This window comes from Gopherus evgoodei, chromosome 2 (genome assembly GCF_007399415.2).
Source record: "Gopherus evgoodei ecotype Sinaloan lineage chromosome 2, rGopEvg1_v1.p, whole genome shotgun sequence".
Taxonomy (NCBI): Eukaryota; Metazoa; Chordata; order Testudines; family Testudinidae; genus Gopherus; species Gopherus evgoodei.
This window is the reverse complement of record NC_044323.1, coordinates 146,731,908-146,757,926: the sequence shown is the minus strand read 5'-3', so window position 1 is coordinate 146,757,926 and position 26,019 is coordinate 146,731,908. Positions and strand designations below refer to the sequence as shown.

At 44.6% G+C, this 26,019-nt stretch overlaps 1 protein-coding gene across 5 annotated transcripts in view; it reads left to right on the top strand.

Moving 5' to 3' along the window:
- The window catches only part of OGDH (oxoglutarate dehydrogenase), a 100,150-nt gene that overhangs the window by 33,601 nt on the left and 40,530 nt on the right, over positions 1-26,019 (top strand). For 2 of the 5 annotated variants that reach the window (XM_030551756.1, XM_030551757.1), the window contains exons 3-5: positions 7,950-8,138; positions 15,281-15,383; positions 24,382-24,426. In XM_030551756.1, coding sequence (XP_030407616.1) covers positions 7,950-8,138; positions 15,281-15,383; positions 24,382-24,426 — 337 coding nt within the window. Of the gene's footprint in view, positions 1-7,949; positions 8,139-15,068; positions 15,160-15,280; positions 15,384-24,381; positions 24,427-26,019 lie in introns of all 5 variants that reach the window. The other 3 variants (XM_030551758.1, XM_030551759.1, XM_030551760.1) reach the window with 3 other exon arrangements.

Below are 26,019 nucleotides of genomic sequence, written 5' to 3'. Positions count from 1 at the left end.
CATCAGTGTTTGTTACCGCAACAACAAAAACAGGTGAAAATCCATGCAAAAAGCTATCTTTTTCTGGGTAAATATCTGGGTTTATTTTGGTAGATGGAAAGACAAGGGAAAAATGTATTCAGCAGATTAATGCTTTGAATTCCATTCATCAATGTGGTTTGCTGCATAACTAAAATGGAACTCAAAGCACAGTGCTACATCTGAGTTTAAGAAAACAATACATCTCTAATCACCAAATAAAACTTTTCATTTGAATAAACAGTTGACTGTTGTAGACTCAGAACTATTAGTCTGTAAGTATGTGCATACACTCAACTTCATCCTTTTCTCCTGTTTTTGTGTTTTAAAACTTTCAAATATTTTCTTGTTCTGAAACACATTCTGATACAGATTTTCATTTTCTTCCTATTGTAATGTATCAAATCTTTAAACCGTTATCTGCTAATAGCTTGAAATGTGTATGTGGTGGGTGTGAGATTCATCAGTACTTCAGAGCTTGCATGTGTACCTGTTTGTTGTGTATATCTTCAGGACTAACAAATAGCCTTTCTTCAACAGGCAGCCCACAGACTAATGTATTTTCCTAATAAAACAAGTTATTTGAATGATACAAAAGTTGGGTGAATATCAGAAAAAAATGAGTAATTTTTTGTAAAACCTAGGAATCTTTCAATTAAAAATCAGTTTAAACTGAGAACGAAGAGCCTTAGCTATAAGTAAAGCTACAGTTTTGTCACAGAGATCACAGAAGTCACAGAATCAGTGACTTCCAAAGACCTCTGACTTCAGCCAGTGGTGGCTGGGAGCTGCGGGGTACCCTACCTGCCCACAGCAGAGCCCCCAAGCTCTGTGCTGCTGTGGGGGAACCCTGGACTTCAGCCCCACATATGATGGGGAGGCCCCTGGAGCTCCCCAGCTGGCTCTCTCAGCAGTTCTCCATTTTGTCATTAATATTTTTAGTAAAAGTCAGGGACAGGTCACTGGCTTCTGTGAATTTTTTTATTGTCCCTGGCCTTAGCTATAAGTGACCATTGATGAACTTGTCAAGTGAAGAAGTGTGATGGAGGAGAATCAATCAGCATGTTTCAGGATGCGTACTGACACCAACACAGGATAGCATAGCTTTTTTTCTTCCCCAACCCCAAAAGCCTGTAACACTGTGTGTGTTTAGGTGAGTTGCATTGATTTGACTGTCTTCTGACTCATCAGGTGCTAGAAACTGGATGAGAGAGACTGGGGGGAGGGATAGCTCAGTGGTTTGAGCATTGGCCTCCTAAACCCAGGGTTGAGAGTTCAGTCCTTGATGGGGCCATTTAGGGGTCTGGGAATTGGTTCTGCTCTGAGCAGGGGGTTGGACTAAATACCTCCTGAGGTCCCTTCCTACTCTCTTTCTAAGAAACAGGATGGCACTGTTGCTGAAATGGGTCCCTTGTTAGTACTTCTGATTGTCATTCAGCTTTAGCCCATCAAGAGGTATTTGTGGCTTATAAGTTTTGATGGTAAGTATAACTCCTTGTTGCAGGATTTATCTAAAAGACTGTTTTGGCGCTGAAAGACCTGTATGAGATGGAGAGAGTGTTATAGTTGAACAAAAAGATTCCTCATGCGGATAAGTGAAGAACTGAAATTCAGTGTGATCTCTGGAGGCTTATCATTTTTGTTTATCATACCTCTAGCATTTGTTTGAACACAGTAATTTGTGGTGGTCTGTCACTGAAGACCTGTTGCTCAGTTAGGCAAGGAAAAGAACAGGTGGACAGGCTGGAGCGCTGCTGGGCATTTGGTCCTGCATATGATACATGGGGAGCAAAAGTTACTTTCTACATTTCCTTGAGGAAGAAGCTTCTGCTTTTGTGTGTTTAAATGTTATAACCCTTGTTTTGCCTAGTGGATAAAGCGATGGACTGAGACATGGATTTCCTATTCGCTACTGGGTGATCTTAGGCGAGTCATATGAACTCTGTGCCTCAGTTCCCCCTTCTGTAAAATAGGGATAATGATGCTGACCTCCTTTTGAGGTGCTTTAAGATCTATGATGAAAAAGCAATATCTAAGAGCTAATAATGTTAGAATGCCAGATTGGGGGGTGGGGGTGTTTAAGTTGCTCGTGTCCACCTATGTGGTGGTTCTCCTAACCTCTGAGCCCCTGAATGGGAAGATCAATTTGACATCCCATGGCTGAGACCCAGCAGTTGGAAACTCCTCCTTAAACCTGACAAAAGCCAGAGCCACCAGAGTAGTCTTCCTGCTCAGAGTCCCACATTTAAATCTGTCTTGAGAAATCTGGCAGCAGCACAGGATACTGTCAACTGAGGAGGAAATCTCTCTGGTGCAGTCTCCCCATTTCTCAGTCCCCTTCCCAGACCTTTCTTTGGTCTCGAAATTCAGGCTTTTCTAATCTGTAGGAAACCAAAGCACAGAGACAAACTCCCTCCTATCACAAGCATCATTAGTTATCTCTTCAGATTCTTAAACCATACCCACAATTATAATGTCTGAGCCATTGTGGTGTCTAAGAGTCCTGCAGCTTTCCACAGCACTGCTAAACGTGCTTGCTTTGTTTCAGAATGTCAGACCAGAGTGATGCTTATCAGGATAGGTATGGAGAAAAGACATAAGTATTAGACTGCTAGAGATCATCAGATTTGTACAGCACCATGGTTTTTAAATGCAAAGAAAATAAATGGGTAGGGTATATGTTTCTGCTTAGTCAGCATTGCAGACTCAGGCTAGTGTGTGGCTAATTTGGTATTGTTCCAAATTAGTTACTAAAGAGTCAGAATGGGCTCCGTGACAAAGGGTCCCTTTTTTGTGCCCTGGCTAGTCTGATGCCTGATGAACATGATTAAAATAAAGAGAGAACTTTGGCACCAGGATCAATAAGTGAATTTTTAAAAACCACAGCTTATTTTCCTGCATTATGACCTCTTTCTAAATTTATCACCTTGTGGAGGCATGTGAATGGTAGTCTGTAAATCAGAACTGCTGGAAATAGCTTCCCATTACCATGTGATCAGAGCAGAGCTGCTGCAGTATTGGCAGAGCACCAGTCCCTGGAAAACACCTGCTAGCAGAGAAGAGCGTATTCTGCTTTCTGCAGAGCCTGTGTGTGTGTGTGTGTGTTCTGGCTTTCAATAGTACTCGCTATTTCCTGACACCTGTAAACTCAGTTTTTTTGACACTTGAGCAGAAAAGACACTGAAATGGATCTGAAGGCCGTCCTAGTCTTAGCCAAATTATGTTCAATACTTTAAGTGCTGCAGTGGATGTACCCTATAAAAGCTACTGCATGTTGTAGCAAGATCTGCGTGGTAGTATTTCACATCTCCTTTTCGAACCTGACCTTTCGCATTGCCCTCTTTTCTCTTGTTTCATTTTGAGGATTAATTCCAAAGCTCTTCACAAAGGCCCCCTGTTCAGGGAGATACTATGTATGTTTCAGAGATGAAGAGAGGAAATCACAGAGAAGGGAAGTGACTAGCCAGTGGTGACACTACACTGACGTGCTGTGTTAGCAAAGGGGCTCAGAACTCATGACTGCCACACTGTAACCATGAGACTGTGTTTTCTAAGAATAGCAAGAGCTGACATTACAGAACTATTTCTTAGTTATCAGAGGGGTAGCCGTGTTAGTCTGAGTCTGTAAAAAGCAACAGAGTCCTGTGGCACCTTATAGACTAACAGACGTATTGGAGCATAAGCTTTTGCGGGTGAATACCCACTTCGTCAGACACATGCATTTTTTAGTTCTTCCTTTTTGTCTTCAGGAGTTTCTCCTTCCCACTGTTGTTAATACTAGTTCATAGACTTCAAGGCCAGAAGGGACCATTATGCATATGTAATCTGTTCAGTTTTAGTGCTCCCAGTGTTGCTAACACCAGTTAACGTGGACAGGCCACCAGTTGCTGCACGTAGTTTAACAGTGTGTCGTGGCTAATCAATATGATGCTCAAAATGCTGGGAGCAGCCTGTCTACATTGCAGTGAAGTGGGCTGTGTTGGCACTGAATAGGGCCATGTACAATTTGGGACAGCTGAATGGTAGGAATTTGAGCTTATGTGTAAACCAACAAAGGGCCATCCCTTAAGACAAGCTTTTGGTCACTCCTCTGTAAAATACAGATGCTTGCAATAACATTGTGATACAGTCGCCCTCAGCCATTAGTTTGACTTTCTTTCTAGCATAGGGTGTGAGGGCTAGCATTTGAAAATGCTGTTCGTTTTTAAAAGTAACAAAACCATTTGAACAGAAACTTGACAGTCTGAGTGGGGCGGAAAGCTCCCAGTAGAGGATGGGACCTCCTCTGACTTCTAGGTCACTGGTTCAAAGCACAGTAGTGACCAAAGCCCTCATGAATGGATGGCTTTGTTGGCTGTTGTAAAACAAATTGACTTTCCTTCCATGCAACTGTCCCAAATTGTACATGGCCTTATAGCTAGATACCTATGTGGCTTACTTCCCAGCAGTATCTGAGTGCATCATTAGCAGCCTCCAAAGAGAGAACTAGGATTAGATGAGTCATGCAGGCCCATCTATCCCTTCACTCTTAGAGGTGCCCCACCAGGTCAAGATCGAGATACCTTCGCAAAGCAGCCTGTGTGAGGCAGCTTGGATGACTGCTGCTTGCAGTGCATCTGCATAGGGTTGGGAGCTGTGAACTCCAGAGTTCTTCTCCCATTCCTGCCTCTGAATTGCTGTTTGGCCGTGGCCAAGTGGTGTGGGGACCTGCTTTCTTGAGGTGCTCTGCGCTCAAAAAATCAGACAGTTACCCTCAGGACTCCGATTTCTCATCTGTAAAATGGGGGCAGTGCTTATCTGCCTTCTTCACTGGAGCAGGATTGAGGATCATTGAGTTGTCTGCAGTGGTGGTGTAGATGTGTCAATTCCAGGATACTAGAGAGACAAGGTGGGTGAAGTAAAATCTTTTCTTGGAGCAACTTCTGTTGGTGAAAAAGACAAGCTTTTGAGCTATAGAGTTCTTCAAAAACTTGTCTCTTTCACCAACAGAAGTTGCTCCAAGAAAAATTTTTACCTCACTAACTTTGTGGTTAGTACTGTCACTCCACCACACTCCTACATCCACAGCTTTTAGGGGGGTTGGGAAGCTGAAGTTGGGGACGACTTAAAATTCCTTCCTCCTGCCAGGTTTTGAACCTTAAATCCATAAAGAATGGGTTAAATATAGTAAACTTCATTCCAATCTCTACCCTGTGCATGGAAATATCCCCCGACTGCTTTGGCTCTACCATTCATTCCTCCTATATGCCTGCTACTTCCATGTTACTCAAAGTGAATCGTCCTATTGAAAATATTTATATGTGCAAATAGTTTATATGCTCATACCAGAGTATAGTAATTGTGTAACCTTATTACTGTAACCCTTCTCATTTCCCTTGCTAATTCTATCTGGTATGTTGTATGGTCTCTCATTTTGTTACAGATCTTAAGTACTCTTGGGGCAGGGGCCTTGTCAATGCCATCTCTTGCCCTCTCCACTTTCTCTGAATTGTACACATTATTACCTTATGTTGTGGAGGTGGGATTTGTCCCAGTTATGCAATGTGTGCCATTCATGTGGAGCTGTGTTGGAAAAAAATCTGTGAATTCATTAATTGCTAAATGTTAGCAAGTCTGTATTAATGTTTAAAATCTTAAATTGTGTGCCTGGCCTCTAGGGTGGGGCATGGTCATGAGGCAACTGTGTCTTTCCCCAATGCCTTAAAATTCATCACTGTTGGCTGCCACGAAGGTGGCAAGAGTGTAGGCTAGTCTCTAGAGTAAAGAGGTTCTGTTATCTCTGTGTTTGGCTCTGGTGTGACTGCCTCTGGAATACTGTGTCCAGTTCTGGTGTTAAAATTCAAGGATGTTGATCAATTGGAGAGGGTTTGGAGAAGAGCCATGAGAATGATTTAAAGGATTGGAAAATCTGCCTTAGACTGAAAGAATCAAAGAACTCAATCTCTTTAGTTTAACAGAGAAGGTTAAGAGGTGACTTGAGTGGTCTGTTAAGTACTTGCGTGGGGAACAGAAATTTGGTAATAGAGGTGTGATGGGTTGGACACCCCTGGGATGTCACCTGGTGTGCTGAGCTGACTATTTGGCCAGCCTGGGCCCCCTTTTTACCTGGTCTTGCTAGGCTAGGCTCCCCAGCCTTTTCCAGCCAAGCACAAAGGCAGGACCACACCCAGCTGCACAGAGAGGCCGAGATCTGCTCTGGGAAGGCTCAGCTTAAGGAGCTTGCCACAGAACCCAGATGTCCACCACCCCTTGGAGTACAAACTCTAAATAATATGAAATTCGCCTCTTCTCTCAAAGTGAAGGAGGGTATGCACAACTTCTCCTCCTCCCCTCCCTCCGTGCCCCAGTTAGAAATCACATAAATTGGGTTATATTGTAAACTAGACATACATTTATTAACTATAACAGGTATATTTTAAGTAGTTAAGGAGGCAGCAGACAGAACAAGGCAGATTATGAAGAAAATAAACCAGAGCATGCAAACTAAGCTTAATACACTAAAGAAACTGGTTACATGTAAGTTCTGATTCTAATAATCTTCACAGGCCAGATGCCCTTCCAGCCTGGGGTCCAGTTCTTTCCCCCCAGTTCAGTCTTAGTTGTTTCCTGCATTCATCTTGGGTAGGGTAGCAGGGTAGAACTCATAACCTGGATTACCTTGGTCCCCATGTCTTTTGTTTCCTAGTGTGACCTCTGCCCCCCAGCTTCTCGTGGAAAAGTACAGCATTCGAGATGGGTTCCAGAACGAGATGACATAGTCACATGCCTCTGTAGGGCCCCTGTAGCCATTCTTCACAGGCTGACCCACACAGTCACAGGAAGACTAAGCTCTTTTACAGTCCATTGTCTCTTGCTGATAGGCCATCACGGGCTTTTTCATTGTTGTACCTGAAGCGTTAGCAGGGGGCGTCACCCAAAGTAACACAGTTGAAATATAGATACATAGTCAATATTCCTAATTTCAGATACAGACGTGATACGTGCATACAATAGGATAATCATATTCAGTAAATCACCTAGCCAGTGATACCTTACAAGGCCCATCTTGCTTAAAGTACATCTTAGTTATGTTATGAAAATATGCTTGCAATAGGAATAAAGAATATGGAGTATAATATCATGAGGGCTCTTCAGTGTGGCAGGGATAAAGTATAACAGAATCCAATGGCTGAAAGTTGAAGCTAGACAAATTCTAACTGGAAATAAGGCACATATTTTTAACAATCAGGGTAACTGATGGTTGGAGCAACTTGCCAACAATTGTGGTGGATTCTGCGTCAATGGAAAACTTGTAAATCAAGTTTGGATGTCTTTCTAAAAGATATGCTATAGTTCGTGCACAGCAATTGGACTTTCAGCAGGAATTAATTCAGGGCAGTCATGTGGTCTTTCTTATGCAGGGGCTCAGACTATGCTACCACAATGGTGCCTTCTGGCTGTCGGATCTGACTCTCTCCAGCTGCTGTCAGTGTGTTTAGCTGTGTGAAATGGCAACTGTGAATAAGTGGGAGATTTTAGGCTACTGGGAGCCTGTCTACACTTGAAACACTACAGTGGCACAGCTGTAGCTGTGCTGCTATAGCTCTTCAGTGTAGACACTACCCATGGCAGCAGGAGGGGGTTCTCCTGTTGATGTAGTTAGGGCACCCCTTCCCTCTCCCCTGACCCCCCCAAGAGGGAGAAGCTAAGTTGATAGAAGAATTTTTCCAGAAACTTAGCCCTGTCTACACTAGAGGTTAAGTTGGCTTAACTAATCATTAAAGGGGATGTGGATTTTTCACACCCCTGAGCGATGTAGCTGGGTCGACCTAACTTTTGAATGTAGATCAGTCCTATTGCTAGTGCAGACAAGGTCTGGGATGGAGTTTTTAATGCTTTTGAATTTTTGTGCAATGGATCTATCACTCTGCTTTTTCCTTTTGTCTCCTTAGTCATGGGACATATTCTTTCGCAATGCCAATGCTGGAGCTGCTCCAGGTACTGCTTACCAAAGCCCCCCTCCACTGAGCACCAACCTGTCTGCACTGACGCAAGCACAGTCCCTGGTTCAAGCACAGCCGAATGTAGATAAACTAGTGGATGACCATCTTGCAGTGCAATCTCTTATCAGGGCATATCAGGTAAGAACACTTCTGTGTGGTGATGGTGAATGGAAGCCAGTCTTCAGTTCAAGATTTGCTCCTTTTTAAAGACACGGGGCCTGATTCTTGACTGCCTGCAGCTTGTATAGTCATTGCCACTTGCCTTGCACTGGTGTCAGTGCCTCCTAGACCAAGGGCAGCGTAATGAAGAATCAGCCCTGTTACTATTCAGGTTGTTGCCTGAAGTCACATGCAGAATTTTGGTGACTGGGTAAGCAAACTGCATGCTGTGTCGCTTTTCTGAACTACTGGTGGAACTAAACCTGTTACCCTTGGGTGCTGGAAAAGGCTTCCATGGTTCTGGCTGTTCTGTGTTGCATTTACATGGTAAGTATAGCTTAAGAATGTTTCCTTGCTGTTCTGTGTGTAAAATCCTACCTAATTTTAACTGCAAGCCACTGATCTTTTGGGAGGATGCATTAGCTGACACTTCCTAGATAATAGGAGAGCCAAAAGCATTGTTTTTACCCAAATAAAGTGATTATTACAGCTAAGCTAGTTATTAACCCCATCCCATCAGCTGCAAAACAAGAGACGTATCTTTGCCCACCCCGACTGGTTGATAATTAGTTTCTAGAATTAACTTATTAACAATAATTCCTCTCCCACTTCATTCCTAGCTTAAAACATGCTGCTATGCAACAACTGTCTCCAGTGTTCAACATACTTCTAGGATTAATCCCTGATATCCTAAAACAAAAATGCAGGATCCATTTCTCATCTGCAGTTAGGAAGAGGCCATGCTGTCGCTGGCTACTTAAATATGTTTAAATATGCTGGCCGAAACATTTGGATCAATACAAAGCTTGATGTCAAAAATCAACCTGTCAAGGGGAGCAGGCGTCCTCTCTTGGAGAGAACATCTATAAACCATGGAATCTTCGCTGCTTTTGATTTCCTTGCAGAGGCTGGTTTTTCTCAAGATGCTCTTAAATTTACCCTTTCTTGTGGTTTAATGGTTTCCTATGCTGCTGCTGAGGGTGGTTCATATATTTTTAATTGCTCTCCACTTTGTCAAGCCTGTGATCTTTATTGTGGACAAGTCTCTCACGATTTATACACTTCAAAAAGAAAGTAATCTCATCTGATCATCCTCTCAACTCCACACATGTTGTGCCATCCCCTTTATTAGCAGTCCCTGTAGCAGGTTTGCAAAACTGCTACTTACCATTCAGAACTCTTTATTTTTAACTCATGTCTCACCATCTCCCAGCTGCTGTCTGGCGCTACCGTTAGGGAAGAGCTCCCATGAGAATTTGGGATCACTCCAGGCATTGTAGGAGTGTTATCACATTTGGAACTGTTGCCTAGGAAACTGGGTCACGCCTATACTTTCATAAAGGCTAGGTTTGTTTTCCTAGCCCCTGAATGCAAACCTTGTTACCTGTACTGTCTCCCCACTGGGAGAGGTGAAATGAGCTCAGTTAATACAGCTGTTGTTCCAGCAGGATCACTGTTGAGCGACATTGTGGTGCCTCTGCTTCTACCCTTCCTGCTGCAGAGCTGTCTCTCCTCTGCAGAACTCTAAGCCTTGCATGCTCATGGAACAAGAGGTTAAGTTTGCAGTATTTGGCTCAGACCCTGCTTGGTAATGCATAGACACTGGTTCTAGGCCAAAAGTCAGGCCATTGCTCAAGGTCAGGTTGAAATCTGCTGTAGATGATCTTGGATCTCATCCCTGATTGTATGGCAGAATCTTCCACTTCACTCTACTTCCCTCAGTACCAATGCTAATTCATGTTAGCAGCTAAACCCAATGTCTGCCCATTCTTGGTTTGTAGAATAAGCAGGCAAACCAAAAAGAAAAATACTTGGATTTTAGTTGCATATACATAATCCAGCCTGAGGTTATTGTGGATTTTGTTTTTTAAATCCAATTACTGGTGAATATCAAATCCCCGATTGTTCCTTTTCTTTCCCTGCCACAGCCTTTGAAATGGCAGAATGAGTGTCCACACAGTGAGTTATACTGGTATAACTATTCTAGTAAAGTAGTGCCAGGATATCTTTCCCATGTAGAGAAGCCTTTAAAGAAAGGACTACAGAGCCTGGCAGATAAAGCGGATGTTTGTGACATATGGCCTCTTTAAAAGCATGAGGCAATTACCATCTTAAAAACTGGATTGAACTGGAATATCTCCAAATTAATTATAGAGGAAGAAGAAACTGCTGAGTTTCGTAATGGCAGGAATGGTGGTTTCTTCTTCGAGTGATTTGCTCATGTGTATTCCACAGTAGGTGGGCATACTCGGCACATGCACCAGTGCCAGAAGTTTTTCCCCTAGCAGTACCTGTGGGGGCGGGGAGTGCCCCCAGCAACCCCTGGAGTGGCGCCTCTCCCCACCCTCAGTTCCTTCTTGCCTCCAGTGAAGGTACGTTGGAACTGCTTAGCTCCAGCCTTGCTGCAGCTTGTCCCCAGAACTGTTCGTTCAGCAGTACCTGTAGTCAGTTTAGTTAGTTAGTGAGCCCAGGCCAGGGCATGCCCCGGGATTTAAGTCGTGCGGCTCTTGTAGGCATTCTATGCCAAGGAGTGACCCACACGCAGACTATCTGCGCTGCTTGGGGGAAACCCATATCAGCAAAAGGTGCAGGATCTGCAAGTCATTCAAGCCCCGGACCAAAAAAGAAAGGGACATTAGACTCTGGGCCATCCTAATGGAATCAGCGCTGGTCCCGACCCTGGCGTGCCGCTCTGATCTGGTACCGGCACCGCAGCATTGGTACGTGGAGACCCTCCCGTACCTTCGACTAGTCGGTGCCGCTCCCCTTCCACAGGGCATGCCAAGAGGACCAGAAAGACTCCCTCTTTGCAATGGCACCAAGGGAAGTCTGGGACAGAGGGTAGGCCCATGTTGAGTAGTCCTCGGTCCCCATCGGGCCCTAGGCCTCTGACTCGCACAGAGCAGAGTAGTCTGGCCCCTTCAGAGCAGGCCTCTCCGGATGCCGTCTACACCCAAAGCCCTCCAGGCGGCTAAGGAGATTGTGTCCATGCCGGTGCTGGGAGCACCATCGATGTCGGCCCCACGCTCCAGAGGCAGGCCACCACTGCGATCGCTGCAGTTACCGCCATCTTGGTCGAGGGAACGTTCCCAACACCACTCGCCGCCCAATGACGGTACAGGGCTCAGTCCATGTGCATCGCCTTAAACACAACCTAGACTGTCTGGATGGGTGCCGTTCAATCAGGACTCCTGGCACCACTTGTCTTAATGGAGTGAGCACAGATGGGACTGTGGCGGACACCGCCAACAGTCCTCGTCTTGAAGGCAGTATAGCAGTCAGTCACGGCATGACCATCGACGGCGCAGGCCTCGTCGGCTGCCTTCGTGGCCCATGTCCCTATTCAGGACATTTGTAGGGCCACCACGTGATCTTCAGTTCACACGTTTACCTCGCACTATGCGATAGTCTCCCAAACCAGGGATGACGCCAGGTTTGGCAGGGCGCGGTACTCCATCCCGAGAACTTGTGAACTCCTACCCACCTCTAGCAGATACAGCTTGGAATCGCCTACTGTAGAATACACATGAACAATCTTTCGAAGAAGAAAAGACAGTTATCTTTCCCGTAACTGGTGTTCTTAGAGATGTGTTGCTCATGTCTATTCCACATCCTGCCCACCCCACAGCTGGAGTTGTCTGGAAAGAAGGAACTGAGGGTGGAGGGAATGCGCAACTCCCCTTACACTGCACCAGGCAGGGGCCACTCCAGGGTTCGCGGGGGGCGCTCCCCCCACGGGTACTGCTAGGGGAAAAACTTCCAGCACCAGTGCACTTGACAAGCGTGCACACCTGCTGTGGAATAGACATGAGCAGCACATCTCGAAGAACACCAGTTACGGAAAAGGTAACTGCTTTTTACTTTCTCATCATACTGGTAGTTATGCATCTGATTTAATTTTTGTAATGGCTGGTAGAGGCTTGTTTCGAGGCAGGAAAACAATCTGCCTTTGTACGATTATAATGAAGGAAATAGTCATATGCCACACACTCAAGTGGAATTCCATACCTTGCTGCTCTCATGGCTGCCTACACAGTTCAGCATGTGTGCACTGCAGAGCTTTTTTGTGTTAAACCTAGGAGATAAAAGGAAACTAATTTCTTCCAGCTCCCACACACATTCAGGGATTTGGGACTTGGGTTAGAAACCAGACAACTATCAAATCCATCTCCTGATGCTCTGAGTTCTGAGCTATTTGACAGCCATAACTAGCCAAGCTGACCCTCCCCTGTTCATAGTTACCAAAGAACAGGATTTCCAGCATTGGAACCCCAGATCCCTTGACATGCATGATTTGAGAAGCTGAACTGGTTGATCTAATGGATCTCTCCATCTTTCAGTTACAGAAAATCCTCATGGATTATCACACGCCTGTTCAAAGGGTGGGGAGTGGGTCCCAGACTGGTGCAGGGGAACATTTTCTTAGTCTAATCCAAGACTGTGGGGCCTCATCAGCAATAACTCTGGAGAGGTCACGTGATGTAGGTGCTCAGCGCTTTCTCAATGAGTTTCCCTAATATCAGGCACTAAATTCTGGTTCCTCAACAGATTAAACCACAGAAATCACTTCCTAAACCTCACTGGGATCCTTTACAGTGCTAAGGCCTTGTCTATACATCCAAGTTGTACCACTAACTATGCCAATATCGCTAAAGCGGTACCACACCACAGTTATATTCAGGAAAGGAAATAAGCTATACCACTGTAAGGTGGTGTTATATCTGTAACTGGGTCCACACTTGAGTGGGAGCTGCAAATATGATATCTTAACTTGCAGGTCACAGTGGAATCTGATCAGGAAGGGAGTCAAAATGTTTGCAAAATCTAGAGGCCTGGTCACCAAGATCAGGCAACATACTGCCTTCAACTTGTAATAAGCTTTCAGAAATCAAACTCTGTCTCCTGGCCCCCTAACTGAAACATCAGGTCAGTTTCAAAATCAGCTGACACCAGTGGAATAAAGAACAGTGTTTTAAGGCCCAAACAGATATACCCATGTGCAGCTTCTGGACAGTAACCTCCTAGCTGGAGGATAAAACTATAGATATTGAAAACAGAAGCTATTGACTCAAAGTTTCAGCAGCTGAGCAAGCAGTTGGTGGGAATGATCCCAGTTGTTTCTGAGGGAAGAACTCCTAACTCATCAGCAGGAAACTGTTTGGCATGAGATTTATTCAAAAAACTAAATTCTGATCTGGCATAACATCTCTCATTGTGGGGTTGGGACTCTCTGCATGTGTGAGCAATATCCAGATCCGAACCTTCAGTAACGCTTTCCTGACTTTGAGTGATATCTTCCCAAGCTTTTCTGATATCAGAAGCAGAACTCCCGAAGCTGTCTCTGAATACCTAACAATTCACATAAGTAGAAAACTGCCCAAAGTCTGTAATAGACCAGAGATGGATTGAGAAACATCCTTTATCAAACCAATGTGTGCACAGCCTTTAGAATTCTGTATGGGTGTCTATACTGTGCTCCTTGCTGTGGTATCTGGGTGCCTATACTTATTCCTTAACAATCTAAAGCTCTTTAGAAAGATGATCTCCAAACCTGACTTGTAATATTGGCCTTTGATGGGTAACATCCTGCTTAGTTTGGAACTTGGTGTCAGTGGTAAGGTGGGGGCTGCGCTAGAATGAAGAAGACTAGACTATTTGAGACTCACCTTAGGACCATCCTCTGTGCTGGAAGCACTTTGCTATTTCTGTGCTTAAACTTGTTGAGTGGTTTAAGTCTTGTTCCTTGGTTCAGTCAACCATTTATGAAATTGAACTGATGTGTCTGCCTGACTTCAATCTTGGAGCATTACCAGCTGCTCTTGTGCTCCTAATCCAACCCGCAACTCCTTCTCTTTTGCATTGCAACAATAATTCAACAGGACTATATTCTTTGCACTAACTAGTCATTCACATTTAAGCCTACCAGCCAACTTGGCATTAGTCTGAGCCCTAGGATTATTAACCTGGGAGCTGACTCTTAACGTACTATGATGCTTACAAGAAATAGTCATGCTTGAGTTCCTAAATTCTGGAAACTTGTATGATAACAAGTGCCTCTCCTGTACAGATCCAAGGTGGTGGTAGGTCTACTCTTTGCTTTGGGATCACTTCTCTGATCTCCGAGAATCTTTCAGCAGAGAAAAAAATCTTTGCTTTGCCTATATTGAAGTTGCCCCCCCAGTGTTAAAATTTCTTCCCTGCAGAGAAGGTGTTCTGCGGAGTTCATAACCATGTAAGCCTTCTGGGCTGCTAACTGGTGTTGAGCTGAGAAACTTCACACAGTAAATGTTGTTTAAATATGAAACCAGGACATCCTAGTGATCCAAGCAGAAACAAAATAAGAACAGCTTACCAAACCACACAACATACAATAGATCTACTTTCTTGTGTTCTAGCTACTGTGGGTTGAAAGGGAGCCCTAGGATCTGATTGGGACCAGGAGGCTATTAATAATGTTTCTCTTAGGCATGGGTTCAGGTCATGCTTGTCAATCCCTTGACCTGTAATTTAGGAAATGCTTTCAGAAATTATCTGACAAGCTCAAAAGTCCCTTTGCAGAACATGAAGACATAATCCCTTCCCCAAAGCACTCACAGTCTAAGTAATATCCCCTCCACAGCTTACTTTGAACTGTAAAATGGAGTTAATAATTAACTCGGGGGGGGGGGGGGCAGGAGGGGGATGAAGCAGAGCGGTGGAGGGAAGTTCCAGGGCCATGCTGATAAACTTTGTATATGGTGTATACTCCGTGTTGCCCCTAAACCCAAGTTGTGATGTTTATGGGCAACTTTAATATATTACATGCAATGGATCCCTTTTGTACAGTGGCTTTGCAGAAAGGGTGGAATGTGAAAATGTATATGTCTTTTAATGACTTGTTTAATAACTGATCTGTGTTGTTGCTTCCAGGTCAGGGGTCACCACATTGCAAAGCTTGATCCTCTCGGCATTAGTTGTGTAAATTTTGATGATGCACCAGTAACTGTTTCTCCAAACGTCGGTGAGAATTACTCTGCAAATTAATTAGAATGTAATTTAACTTTTTTTATCCCTTCCCTTTCCTTTTCCCCCCCTCCCTTTTTGGTATCCACTTTCCTTTCCATTCCTGGCCCATTTCATAGATTCGAGGGCATCATGTAGCACAGCTCGACCCCCTGGGAATCTTGGATGCAGATCTGGACTCGTGCGTTCCAGCTGATATTATCACATCCTCAGACAAACTGGGTGAGGGCTTTGAGAGCAGTTAGTGCCGCATTGCTTGAGCTCCTCTCTCACTTTCACAGCTTTGTTGTAGATAGAGCGCTTCACCAGGAAGAGGGGTCTTAAGTTTCCTTAGTAATGATCACGTTCTAAATTTGTATCTGGTGAAACATTGGCTTCACCAGACTAGCAGCAGCGCAAAAGTTCTGCTACGACTACTCCTAGTTATCCTAGTGGACGTGTGTTGTGCCATGTGGTAGAGCTAGGAGCCATGGTCTCTCGTCTCCTATGAACATTTGTTAATTTCACATTGCAGTTAGTGGACTGACTAGTCCAGTGGTGCAACCAATTGCATTTCTGTGGAAATGCAAAGTGATGGGGGAGACAGATATCACTGAGATGGGTGTTCATGCTTCCTTTCCTTAGCATCCTTTGCTACTGGAACCCTCAAAGCTCATTGCTGCTTTCTCGCCAACAGGCTGCTGCTGCTTCTGGGGGGCATGGTGGTAGCCCTCCGCAGGTTGGAGAAGACAGGAGCTTTTTTGGTATTCTCCATACAAGAATAGTGCCATCGAAAAGAAATCTCTCTTGAATTATCCACAGTCATATGTCATGGTGCTAATTTTGTGACAATGCTGTTGCATTCCTTAGTTCCTTGGCTTGCTGTGGAACTTTAAAACAAGTTGAATGCGCAGTTTCAACTCAGACCAATAATTGTCTGCTAGTGATCATGACAAGGAAGCTTTGGAATTCTTCCCATATTAAGTAGAGAGTTTGAAAATGCACCTTCCAACCAAAAGCACTGTATGTATGTTGCACAGATGACTGTGTGTGTTGTTCAGTACTTGACACTCTGTCCGAAAGGTGCTGAAATTCCAGTACCTCACAACAGTGTCTAGTTTTGATCTCTGTAGTATGCTGCCATTCTTCTAGTCTAGATTATGGTGGCTGAGCTCTCTTAACTTGCTGGTGCTTTCCAAGGGTTTTTAAACCTGGTTCTGTAAGCTCTCCTAAGCAGCATGCTTCTAACTTAGACTAGAGCGAGAGTAATGACCACTAACCCTGACATGATTGAAACACCTGTTCAGAAAATATTGTGCATGTAAATGTATTTGATGATGTCTTGTCCAGCTACCAGTATAGGAACATGCTGCTGGAATCTACTCAGGAGTGTGCAAAGGGAAATGATTTTAAAAATCAACTTGTTTGAGTTGGCTGAAGCAAACAGGATTATTGAAGCAGTGGTTGCATTGTAGCTATGAAGGTCAGGTAATTCTGTCTACGATCATTCGTTGTTCCTAGAGCCCTTGACATTTGGGTCCGATTTTGTATTCAGGTTTATCATTAGCCATTCAGTCCTTTGTAGTCCAGTGCAACTTTAAAACAAACAGTCTTAGCTGGTGCTGACTCTGTCAGTGAGCAGTAATGAGGGGCTTGCTTTCGGACACCCAGATTCATCAAACAAGGGAAACCCTTTCGCAATCTCGGCCCAATGTCCAGAAAATGCGTATCTAAATAGAGTTGTCTGGGTCTGTACCCCAAAGACCAGTGAACTCTGGGTGGAGCTAGTTCTGTGGCTGGTATGTCTTCACGTTGATGGCTTAGCCTGTCAGTTCCCAAGAATCCAGATCCAGGAAAGAAAAGGAATGTTTAATCTGATGTCTGCTAACTGCATCACTGGAAACAGCTGATGAGCATTTAAAATCATTTGGTGGCTCTTATTCTAGTCCTCTGCCCATGTTTGTGGAAGCAAGGTGGGTAAAGGTGGTTTTGAGCTACATCTTGTGCTCCCTGGATTCTGAGATTGTGTGGCACCCTGCACAGCCCCTCATTTAGAACAGCCTTGTGCTACTTTTTAATTTTAAGCTCTACTTCCTGTAAGCCCTGGAAAGCAAAGAATAGTCATAGTGAGTGTGTTACAGCCATGACTCCAATGCACCCCCTACAGCTGGGGGGAAGTTTGAGAGATGGGCCAGTGTAGACCCTTACACCAGGCTGTACGCCAGCTGGGGAGGTCTCTGTGCTTGGTATTCTCATAAGGCGGTTTTCTGCCCTCCGAGAACTTTTATGCTGCCAAAGTGGCATTAGCGTAGGTGAGAATTGGGCCCCATATCACAGCACTAAAAGGAAGAAACTTCTTGAGAACTAAATTAAATTTAACACTGAGCTGAGTACTGTTATAATCTGGAAAATGCCTTGTGTTTAAGGGCATAGTAGGCTTCTGCCTCACAGGTTCAAGCACATCTGTTCATTTTAGATGCAAAACTGTGTTTTCTGTTGGGATTCTGCTCTTCTTCTCAGCTCGCCAGCTTTGCAGTACTGACAGAAAACACATGTTAACTTGTTTAGTAACATTCTGTTGATGTATGAGCTAGAATAGAGCTGGAGCCGAGCAGGCTGAAATCCATTAAGGAAGAAATTGAGGGCCAGCACAAAACCTACCTGTATGCACCAGTTTAAGACATAGCCTACACACCACTTAAAGTCTCAGGATATCTGCTAATTCTAGACCCTGACTAGACTTGGATGTATTAACATGTTTTCTAAACATAACACCCAAAGTCACTAGTTACTTTTGAAATCTTGTTCTTAACATCTTTTCCCCCAGTCTTTACTAAGATCAGTGTAAAAAGCTGCATAAGATTTTCAACGTTAGCAGGGTTACTATTTACAACATTTTTCTCATCCTGTCAAGGAAACAGTTGCTACATGAATTTGAAAGGGAACTTGTCATTAAATAAGAGGATGGCTGTAGAATTCAGCCACATGCGGAAAGATTCCGGATACGAGAAGTACAGCAGTACATCAGAGCATCCGGTTAAACACAGGTTGTTCTGCTCTGGCACTGTCCTCACTAGGATCAGAGTGTTTGCTTCATTAAAGAAAAAGAATTTAAAACTGGATGTCTTCCCCAAATGGGTATTGCAAGATCTAAAAGCAGGAGCAGTGCTGTGGACAGTGGAAGGGCTGTAGGAACACCAGATGGGTCAGCAAGCACAAGAGAAAAGTAAGCACTAACACAGATGTCTGCTGAAGAGTTTCTGCATTCTGTGAAAATCTGTGTCAAGAGTAAAATCCTAAGGTTGTTCAAGAACAAGATAAGAAGCCAATAAGGATGTTGTAGAACTTTTGTCTTTGAGTGTCTCAACTTTCCCTGCTGCAGTTAAAACTCATTGTGAAGGAATCTAATCTGTCAGGAAGCTCTAAATGAAGTTAGCTGGCTTAGCTGTGAGCAGATGTGCATCGGCTAAGACTCCAAAGGAAGAAATAGTCTTACTAACAGGTATAATCTAGTTATGCTTGAGGGAGCAGACTTTTTTAGAAGACAACTGTGCCCAGCAGCTAAACTGGCATGTGTTTGAAAAGCTGGTCCCTTCATTTAGGAGCCAAAGGCCTTATCTCAACACACAAGATGTACTGTGTTAACTATGCCGTTATAGTTAAGTAGTTAAAACACAGTACACAAATGTGCAACCATGCTAGGGATTTTACTTGTATAACTAGATCAGTTTAAAAAAAAAATGCATCCCAAGCCAACGTAGTTTATAGCAGTACAAAATCTGGGGGTAAGCCAGACCTAAATGAGCATCTGGCCCCAAGTGCTTAACCCGGCAAGAATTTCAGTTCAGCTCTCTTTAGAAGAGATTAAAACCAGAGTGGTGAAGAGCAACCCAGGGAGGCTTGTGGAGGATTTAGCAGTGCAGGGAAGGAAACTAAATCTACAAAGCAAATGTCTAGGATTCCTTTCTACAGAGAGACTGTGACACTAGCTCTAACCAGAGGGCTGTGGAGTGGGGAAATGTACTGTGCATTACTTGATGTGTGGGCCAAATGCTGTATTGGGATCAAATGTGGCTGCTCAGGCAATGCAAGGCAGCTGGGAATGGGCTGCAACTGACCTGCAGAAATTTCCTCTGGTATAGAGGGGCTCTCTGCTGGTTCAGATGTGCTTAATCTGAGCCCTGTCTGCACCTGGCCCACCATCAGTGTAGTGAGGAGGGAAGGAGCTTGCCAGAGCTCACTATGTTGGTTCCCTCACTGGTGCAGACTATGGGTTCTATTAAGGACCCTACATCTATGGTGCAACTTAGAGCTGCTTATCGGCAGTTCCAGGTGGTGTTGATGCTGGAGGGTCTGGGAGCTGTAGCTGGTTACCTAATGTTCCCTTCATTCTCTGGTGCTGACAGTGTAGGAGATAATCCGGCATAGCGTTTTTCTCTGTGCTGCCTTTTCCTTTGGCAGGGCAATGTGGATTGTGTCTGACCATGTCATGAAGTCATAATGCTGAATACATGGCACTATTCACACCAACATCAGTGTGAAGTTACAAATGGGAGCAAGAGAAGAGTCAGAATGAACATCGGAACGGCTTTGGTGGAGCAGTTCCATCTCATTTGTTGAGATGAATCCATAGAAATGTAGAGCTGGAAGGGACCTCAAGAAGTCACGTAGTCCATCCCCAGCACTGAGGCAGGATTAAGCATATCTAGACCATTCCATCTACACCATGAATTTTGTTTAATTATGACTATCTGAAAGCTGTCCCCAAAATGATAGTCTCAAGGAGCTGGGCTATGCACGGTTCTTGTACTGATTTAACTTTTGGCTAGGGGTGTGATCTGTTTTACCAAAATAGGTAAATCATTGCAGACTTCAGAGAAGCAGGCCTGAGGCCCAATGGAGGGCCTTCTGCAGCAGATGAGTTAATGGGAAAACAAAACTCAGCAATACTAGCTTGGAAACAAACTCGCTCTCATTCATAAATGAGAGAGCCCATAGGAGAATATTGGTGACAATGCCATAGGCAGGTACAGCAGAGGACACATCCAGTACATATATTTGTACTGCAAGTGCTGACCTGACTTTCTCTGGAGCACTTGGAATCCCATTAGATATGATGTTTATATGCGAGACTGAGTCAAGCCCAGCTCCAAAATCCTACATCGTTGGTAGGCAGTGTGTTTTCCTTTTTTAACTGATGACAATCTCCAGAGTCAGAAAATGGGTCTGGATTGATGAGGATTTTGTTCTGATGTGACACCATAGTCAAGCTAGTTCAGATCTTTGCCATCCTAAAAGCCATGTGTGACTGCTGAGTTCAATCTGAAACCAGTGGGTTTGGAGAGGTGCAAATTGACACACAGCCCTGGCCTATTGTATTAGATTTTGAAAAGGCAAGCTAAAAAGTTCTTGTGCAGTCAGTGTTTTAAAGCTTAAAAAAAGAAGTGGTGACTGACAAAGATACAGCTTTGTTTATTCACTGTTCCCTAATTAGCCCCACCCATTCAGGCTGCCACTGCCTGAGCAAGTAAACAAAGTTGCTTCATAAGAAATAGGACAAAACCAGATGTTTTTCAGATGCCAAAGAGCACAGTCAAAAGCAATAATTTCCCCTTCTTCAGACTTCTCTGCTATAAACAGAGGAGAGGTACTAAAAACAGAATAATCCACAAAATTATTGTTTTGAAAACTAAGATTCAGGTTGGATGGATGTTGGTGCATGATATAATCTAGGAACAAGTAAAGAGGTTGCCTTGCTCTATTCCAGGGCTTCCACAGCTGCCTAATCAAGAGCCAGGCTGGCATCTTGCCACAAGCCCCAGGAGTGTAGAGATGTAGAACTGTGGGGATTGCAAGACCCAGAGTGCATTATACCACTTTGATCAGAGCAGTCCAGTCTCATTACACAGCTGGACCTTTAACCTCTAGAATAAAATTGAGGGCAACCACAGAGCACCGTGGGCCATGTCTGGCCATGTAACCTGTCAGCTGCGTATTGGTCACCTCTGTTTTTACTGAGGTATCTCTCACTCCTCCTCCTCCTCCTCCTCCTCCTCCTCTCTTCCAGGAGTGAGAATCTGTGAGCCTCATTCTGATCTCACTTACAGTGGTATGAATCACTGAAGTGGGTGGGGGAGAGGAGAATAGGGGTCTGTGTGTCTCGGTTTAATGCCTTTCCCTATGTGTGCCTTACATGAGAAGATGATGTAGGACTGAGAAACTGAATCCTTCAGATTTAGTGTTATCATTCATCTAAATCCCAATTTCAGCACTGGTACCCCCCTGGCCTTAGGCAAAGACACCTGTGCCTCCATTTCCTCATCTAGAGGTAATACTTGCTTGTCATTCAGGACTGCTGCCACCTATATACTGTTGGTAAAATGCTTTGACTGTGGGGAAAATGCTATACTAGTATCAGGAGATCATGTACTGTTACTCTTGCCACTGGGGGGGCACTTAGCGGACCTCTCTGCCAATGCTGTTCGTTGGCTGGTAGCTCAGGGATCATTAGAGGGAGGAGGAACACCTAAGCCTTTTCTTACAACTTGATCTTTGCAAACTTTGAGTCACCAGCAAGACAAGTACAAATATTCTCGTCACTGGCCTGGGATCTGCAGTAGCCTGTTTATCACGTATGAAGCTAATTTCTAACCAAATCCTGCTCGGTGTTATGTTAAAATGGTTTCTTGACACTTGGGCTGCAGTTAACGAGCAGAATGGTTAATTACTCAGTGATTTTTATTTGTTCTGGTGACACAATCTGCTTTCAAAGTCCAGGCAGTGAAATACATGGAGATCAGCTTTAGTACAAGTTCTGCAGCTAATAGCTTGGGTACAAGATACTGTTGGGTGTATGCTGTAATTAAGAGGGGAGTAGCACAGAGCCAGTTTCTGAAACTGATCTCTTGCTTTTATTTAGCAATTTGCTGTTATTGCTGCTCTTTTAGAAACTCCTTTTGACTTAAAAACAACGTGACCCCATTTATGCCAAGAAATGTGTAAGGGTATTGAAGCCTGTGTGAGAAGAAGTTTGAGGCTGGAATCTCCAGAAAGACTTAAGCACCCAGTTTCTCTGGAATGTTAGTGTGGTGTTGGTGCTGAACTTCCTTATTTTCCTTTGAAAATTCCAGCCAAACTCCCTGCTGCCAGTAATGGATCTGATGGACAGTGATACAAAGAGAATCATGTTAGCTATTAAAATCCAAGGTGTGCCTTGAGTCTTCGCAGCAGATTCCACCCTATGCTAGATGCCAAGGGGGGGGAACGTATTGAAATCAAGGTACAGCAAGTTAGCCAGCCAGCCCATTTGTGCCCCTGGATGGGTTGTTGGGCGCATTCATCAGTGGTGATTGTGGCCCTGTTGCGCCTTCCTCTTCAAAATCCAGCTCCAAGAGGCTTAACAAGCAGGTGATTTCCCAAACCCAGACTGATCTTCTGTGTTGCTTATGTGATCACTGGGCAGCATACAGGATTATTTGTAACCAGAGACTCCCAAACCTTCCTCCCCTTTTCAAACTGCTGTCTTCCTTCTCCTGCTTTAACTTGGGTACTCAGACATTGAACCAGTTCTTCTCCCCACTCCCACAACCCCCTTTCCTCCCCACTGTAACTTCTTGATAACTTCCTGATAGTTGTTGTATCCAAGCCTGGCTTTACCTGCTTAATCTGGTTTAAGCATTTTATGCTGTCCTACACATCCCCTCTGGGTTGTCAAATTGTAGAGCAGCTCCTATTCCTGGTCGAAATGCCCTTTTGGAAAAGCATGTTAAAGCAACCCTGAAAAGAGTTGCATGGAATGGACCATCCTGAGCCTGCATCTATCTGTGTTCTTGTAATCATTCAGGCTCTGACCTCTCACAAGCCAACATATGCTGCTGTTCCTTGATCTTATGTAAGTAAAAGGTAGTGGCATCCACCCTCTAGCTCTGAAATTACCAGGCGATCATGTGGAGTAGTTCAGCAAGCTCACGAGTGATTAGAAGAGATGGGCTGAGGGAGGTATGGTCTCTCTGATCAGGAGTATGAATGGATGGGTAAATTTGGTGTACCTGAACGTTTTCTCTGCCTGAAAATCTCATTCCACAAGTCAGTAAGTTTCAGTAGCACGTTGGTCAGATCCAGTCCTGCCTAGATCTCCTATGTGGAAGTGCACTGCTTCCTTTCTCACCGAGACAGCTGTGAACTTAGCCTTCCCAGTTCACACTAGGGGTTTATGCTCCACATTTTCTGCTGCAGAGGTTCCCAGAGTGTGATCTACTGAGAGCTGGCTGCTCATCTGTTGCTGGCTCGCCTCCTTTCCGGCTGCTAAAATGTCATTAAGACCGCTAAAAACTACACTGCATATGTGTGTATGTTCTCCATGCAAGCAATTGTCTAGGGGCATTGTGGAACAGCCAAAGGGAGGAGAGGAGTCTCACATGTGGTCCATGCTATGAAAATGATTGAGCCCCCAGTCTTTCTAACCCACAAATGGAGATTTGGCACTGCTAACCAGCTGTAGCCCATCCTGGGCAGGAGTCCAGCGTGTTGACTGCCTGTGTCCCCAGCATGTCCGACTCCATCCAGCATGCTCACAGCCAGTGTCAGAAACAACAAGGCATTTTGCATGCATGGCTCTCCATTAAATGAGCAAGCCATTAATAACATTTATACATAGGGCAGACTCGAGTCAGTGCAAAGACTGTGATCAGAACATTATCCCCGTAAGGACAGGTGTGCATCCCTGCATCTGTCAGCGTGCGGAGAACCTGTTCTCCTCTGTCTGTGCCTTGCACTGATGTTGCAGAGGCAGCTGCACTGTGGCTCTACATCCAATTTCCTTGTAGCTGAATGCTGTCAGCAATCCATTGTTACTCTTTTTAGGGATGACCTTGAAAATCCTGTCTCCCGCCAGCAGCAAGGATGTTTCGTTTAGGGGAACAATAAGAGGAGATCTCAAACCATGCAGCTCAATTGCTCCCCAGTGTCAGTGACACCCCTCACTTTCACCTGCACCCTCTTTGCAGCTGGCATTCTGAAAGATTTCCTCATGGATCTCTTCCCCAGTATAATGCTTAGTCATCCCCCATTCTAAGCCTTCCCTCCTAAGGTGATTTTGATCATATTTGAATACTTTTTATTTATTTATTTATTTTTTAACTTGTGCTTTCCATGACTTCTCTTCACAGTTCTGGTTTTACTAACTTTGACTGCATCTCTCTGTCTTCTCCCTTCTGCATCCCACCTTTCCCTCCCCTCCCAGATCTTGGAGTGTTCAAGGAGCGGCTGAGATTGCTAACAGTAGGAGGTATGCAAATAATGAGCTTTTAACCCTTCTGGAGTTCAGGACTCTTTGAATAGGTTATTCTGGGCATGTGCAGAGCGGGTAAAGTTACAAAATCCTTCCATGTTTCATCAACAGTGTCAAGTGTTTTGTATTGTTTTTTAATGTCTCTCTGAATAACAGTGACTGAGCTAAATGCTTGGTTAGTGATGCTGCCAACGTGCATAGACTTATTTTAATCCTGAGTTTTTTTCAGGTGCTTTCCATACTGTCCACTTGCATGTCTGGCTTGCCAGAAATCATATTTCATTGTGCTCAATCATTCTCTGGTATCCTGATATCCTCTAGAGCCTACAACCTGTTTTGAATTGGCATAATAGTTGGGTAGCTTTCAATGCACCTACCTTTCTTTGACCAGATAACATTCATATTACTAGTCCACTTTGCTTTCATCTGAGTCGTTGTTGTGCATGGAGGCCAATTTTCCCTGTTGGGCACCTAAGGTCAGGCCCTTCTCAGTTTCCGCCTCTAAACACCTCTAAGTCTGTCAGAGGTGCTGAGCGTCTGTGTTGCCATTGACTTCCATATGCTTGGCAGACTTGAAAAATCAAGCACCTAAAGAAACTGCTTAACTTCCAGGCATCCAAACTGGAGAATTTTGGGCCAGTGTTTTAAAGAGGTGATCTCTGTGGTAGAATAAAATAACCCCGTATAGTGAATAAATAGAAGGGTTAGGGAGGGCCTGACCACACTGTACTGCTGTTGGACCATGTCTGTGTGCTTCTTCATAGTCCTGTTCTACAAGTTACATGCAGTGACATGGAGAAGTATGGGGGTGAGTAGCAAGGGAATTGGTCCCAGCTGTGTGGGTCGGGAATGGCCCACAATCAGATGTGCCTGCCTACAGACTGATTATATTCCTGCTGTCACTAGATCCTTGAACCTTGCCCTCCTGACTTGCATCTGACCTAGATCTAAATTGCCTGTGTGCGAGCTCTGCCCCTAATCCACACCCTCTCACACCCAGTTATATGAATTGATCTCTGGTTTCTATAAATACCAACGTTCATTTAAAAAAAAAAAACTGGAGCATAGCAAGGGAACAGAGAAACAAAGGTCTGAAAACAACCCTGAACGTTGATCCTAATGTTCACGTAGCCACCATAAAATTTAAAGCAAAAAGTCAAGGGAAGCTCAGAAACCTGAATCTGTAACTGCAGTCCTATTGTTCCCAGATGCAGGGGCAGCAGGTTTGTGTAATTTTTGGTGGTACCCAGATCAGGTCCAAGTCTCTCTCTCTCTCTCCTCTTTCACCCACACCTCCCCACCTGCCTAAGGCTCTGGGAGGGAGTTTGGGTGTTGGAGGGGGCTTGGCATGCGGGAGAGGGTGAGGGGTGCAGCACTTACCTTGGGCAGCTCCTGAAAGGGATCTGCACACCCCTCTGGCAGCAGCTCCTAGGCAGGGGGCTGAGGGCTCTCTGCATACTGCTGCCCACAGGCATTACCCCCGCAGCTCCCATTGGCTGCAGTTCCCTGCCAACGGGAGCTGCAGAGTCGGGGCTGGTGCAGCGCGTGGAGACACACGTCCCTCCTGGGGCCATAGGGACATGCTGGCTG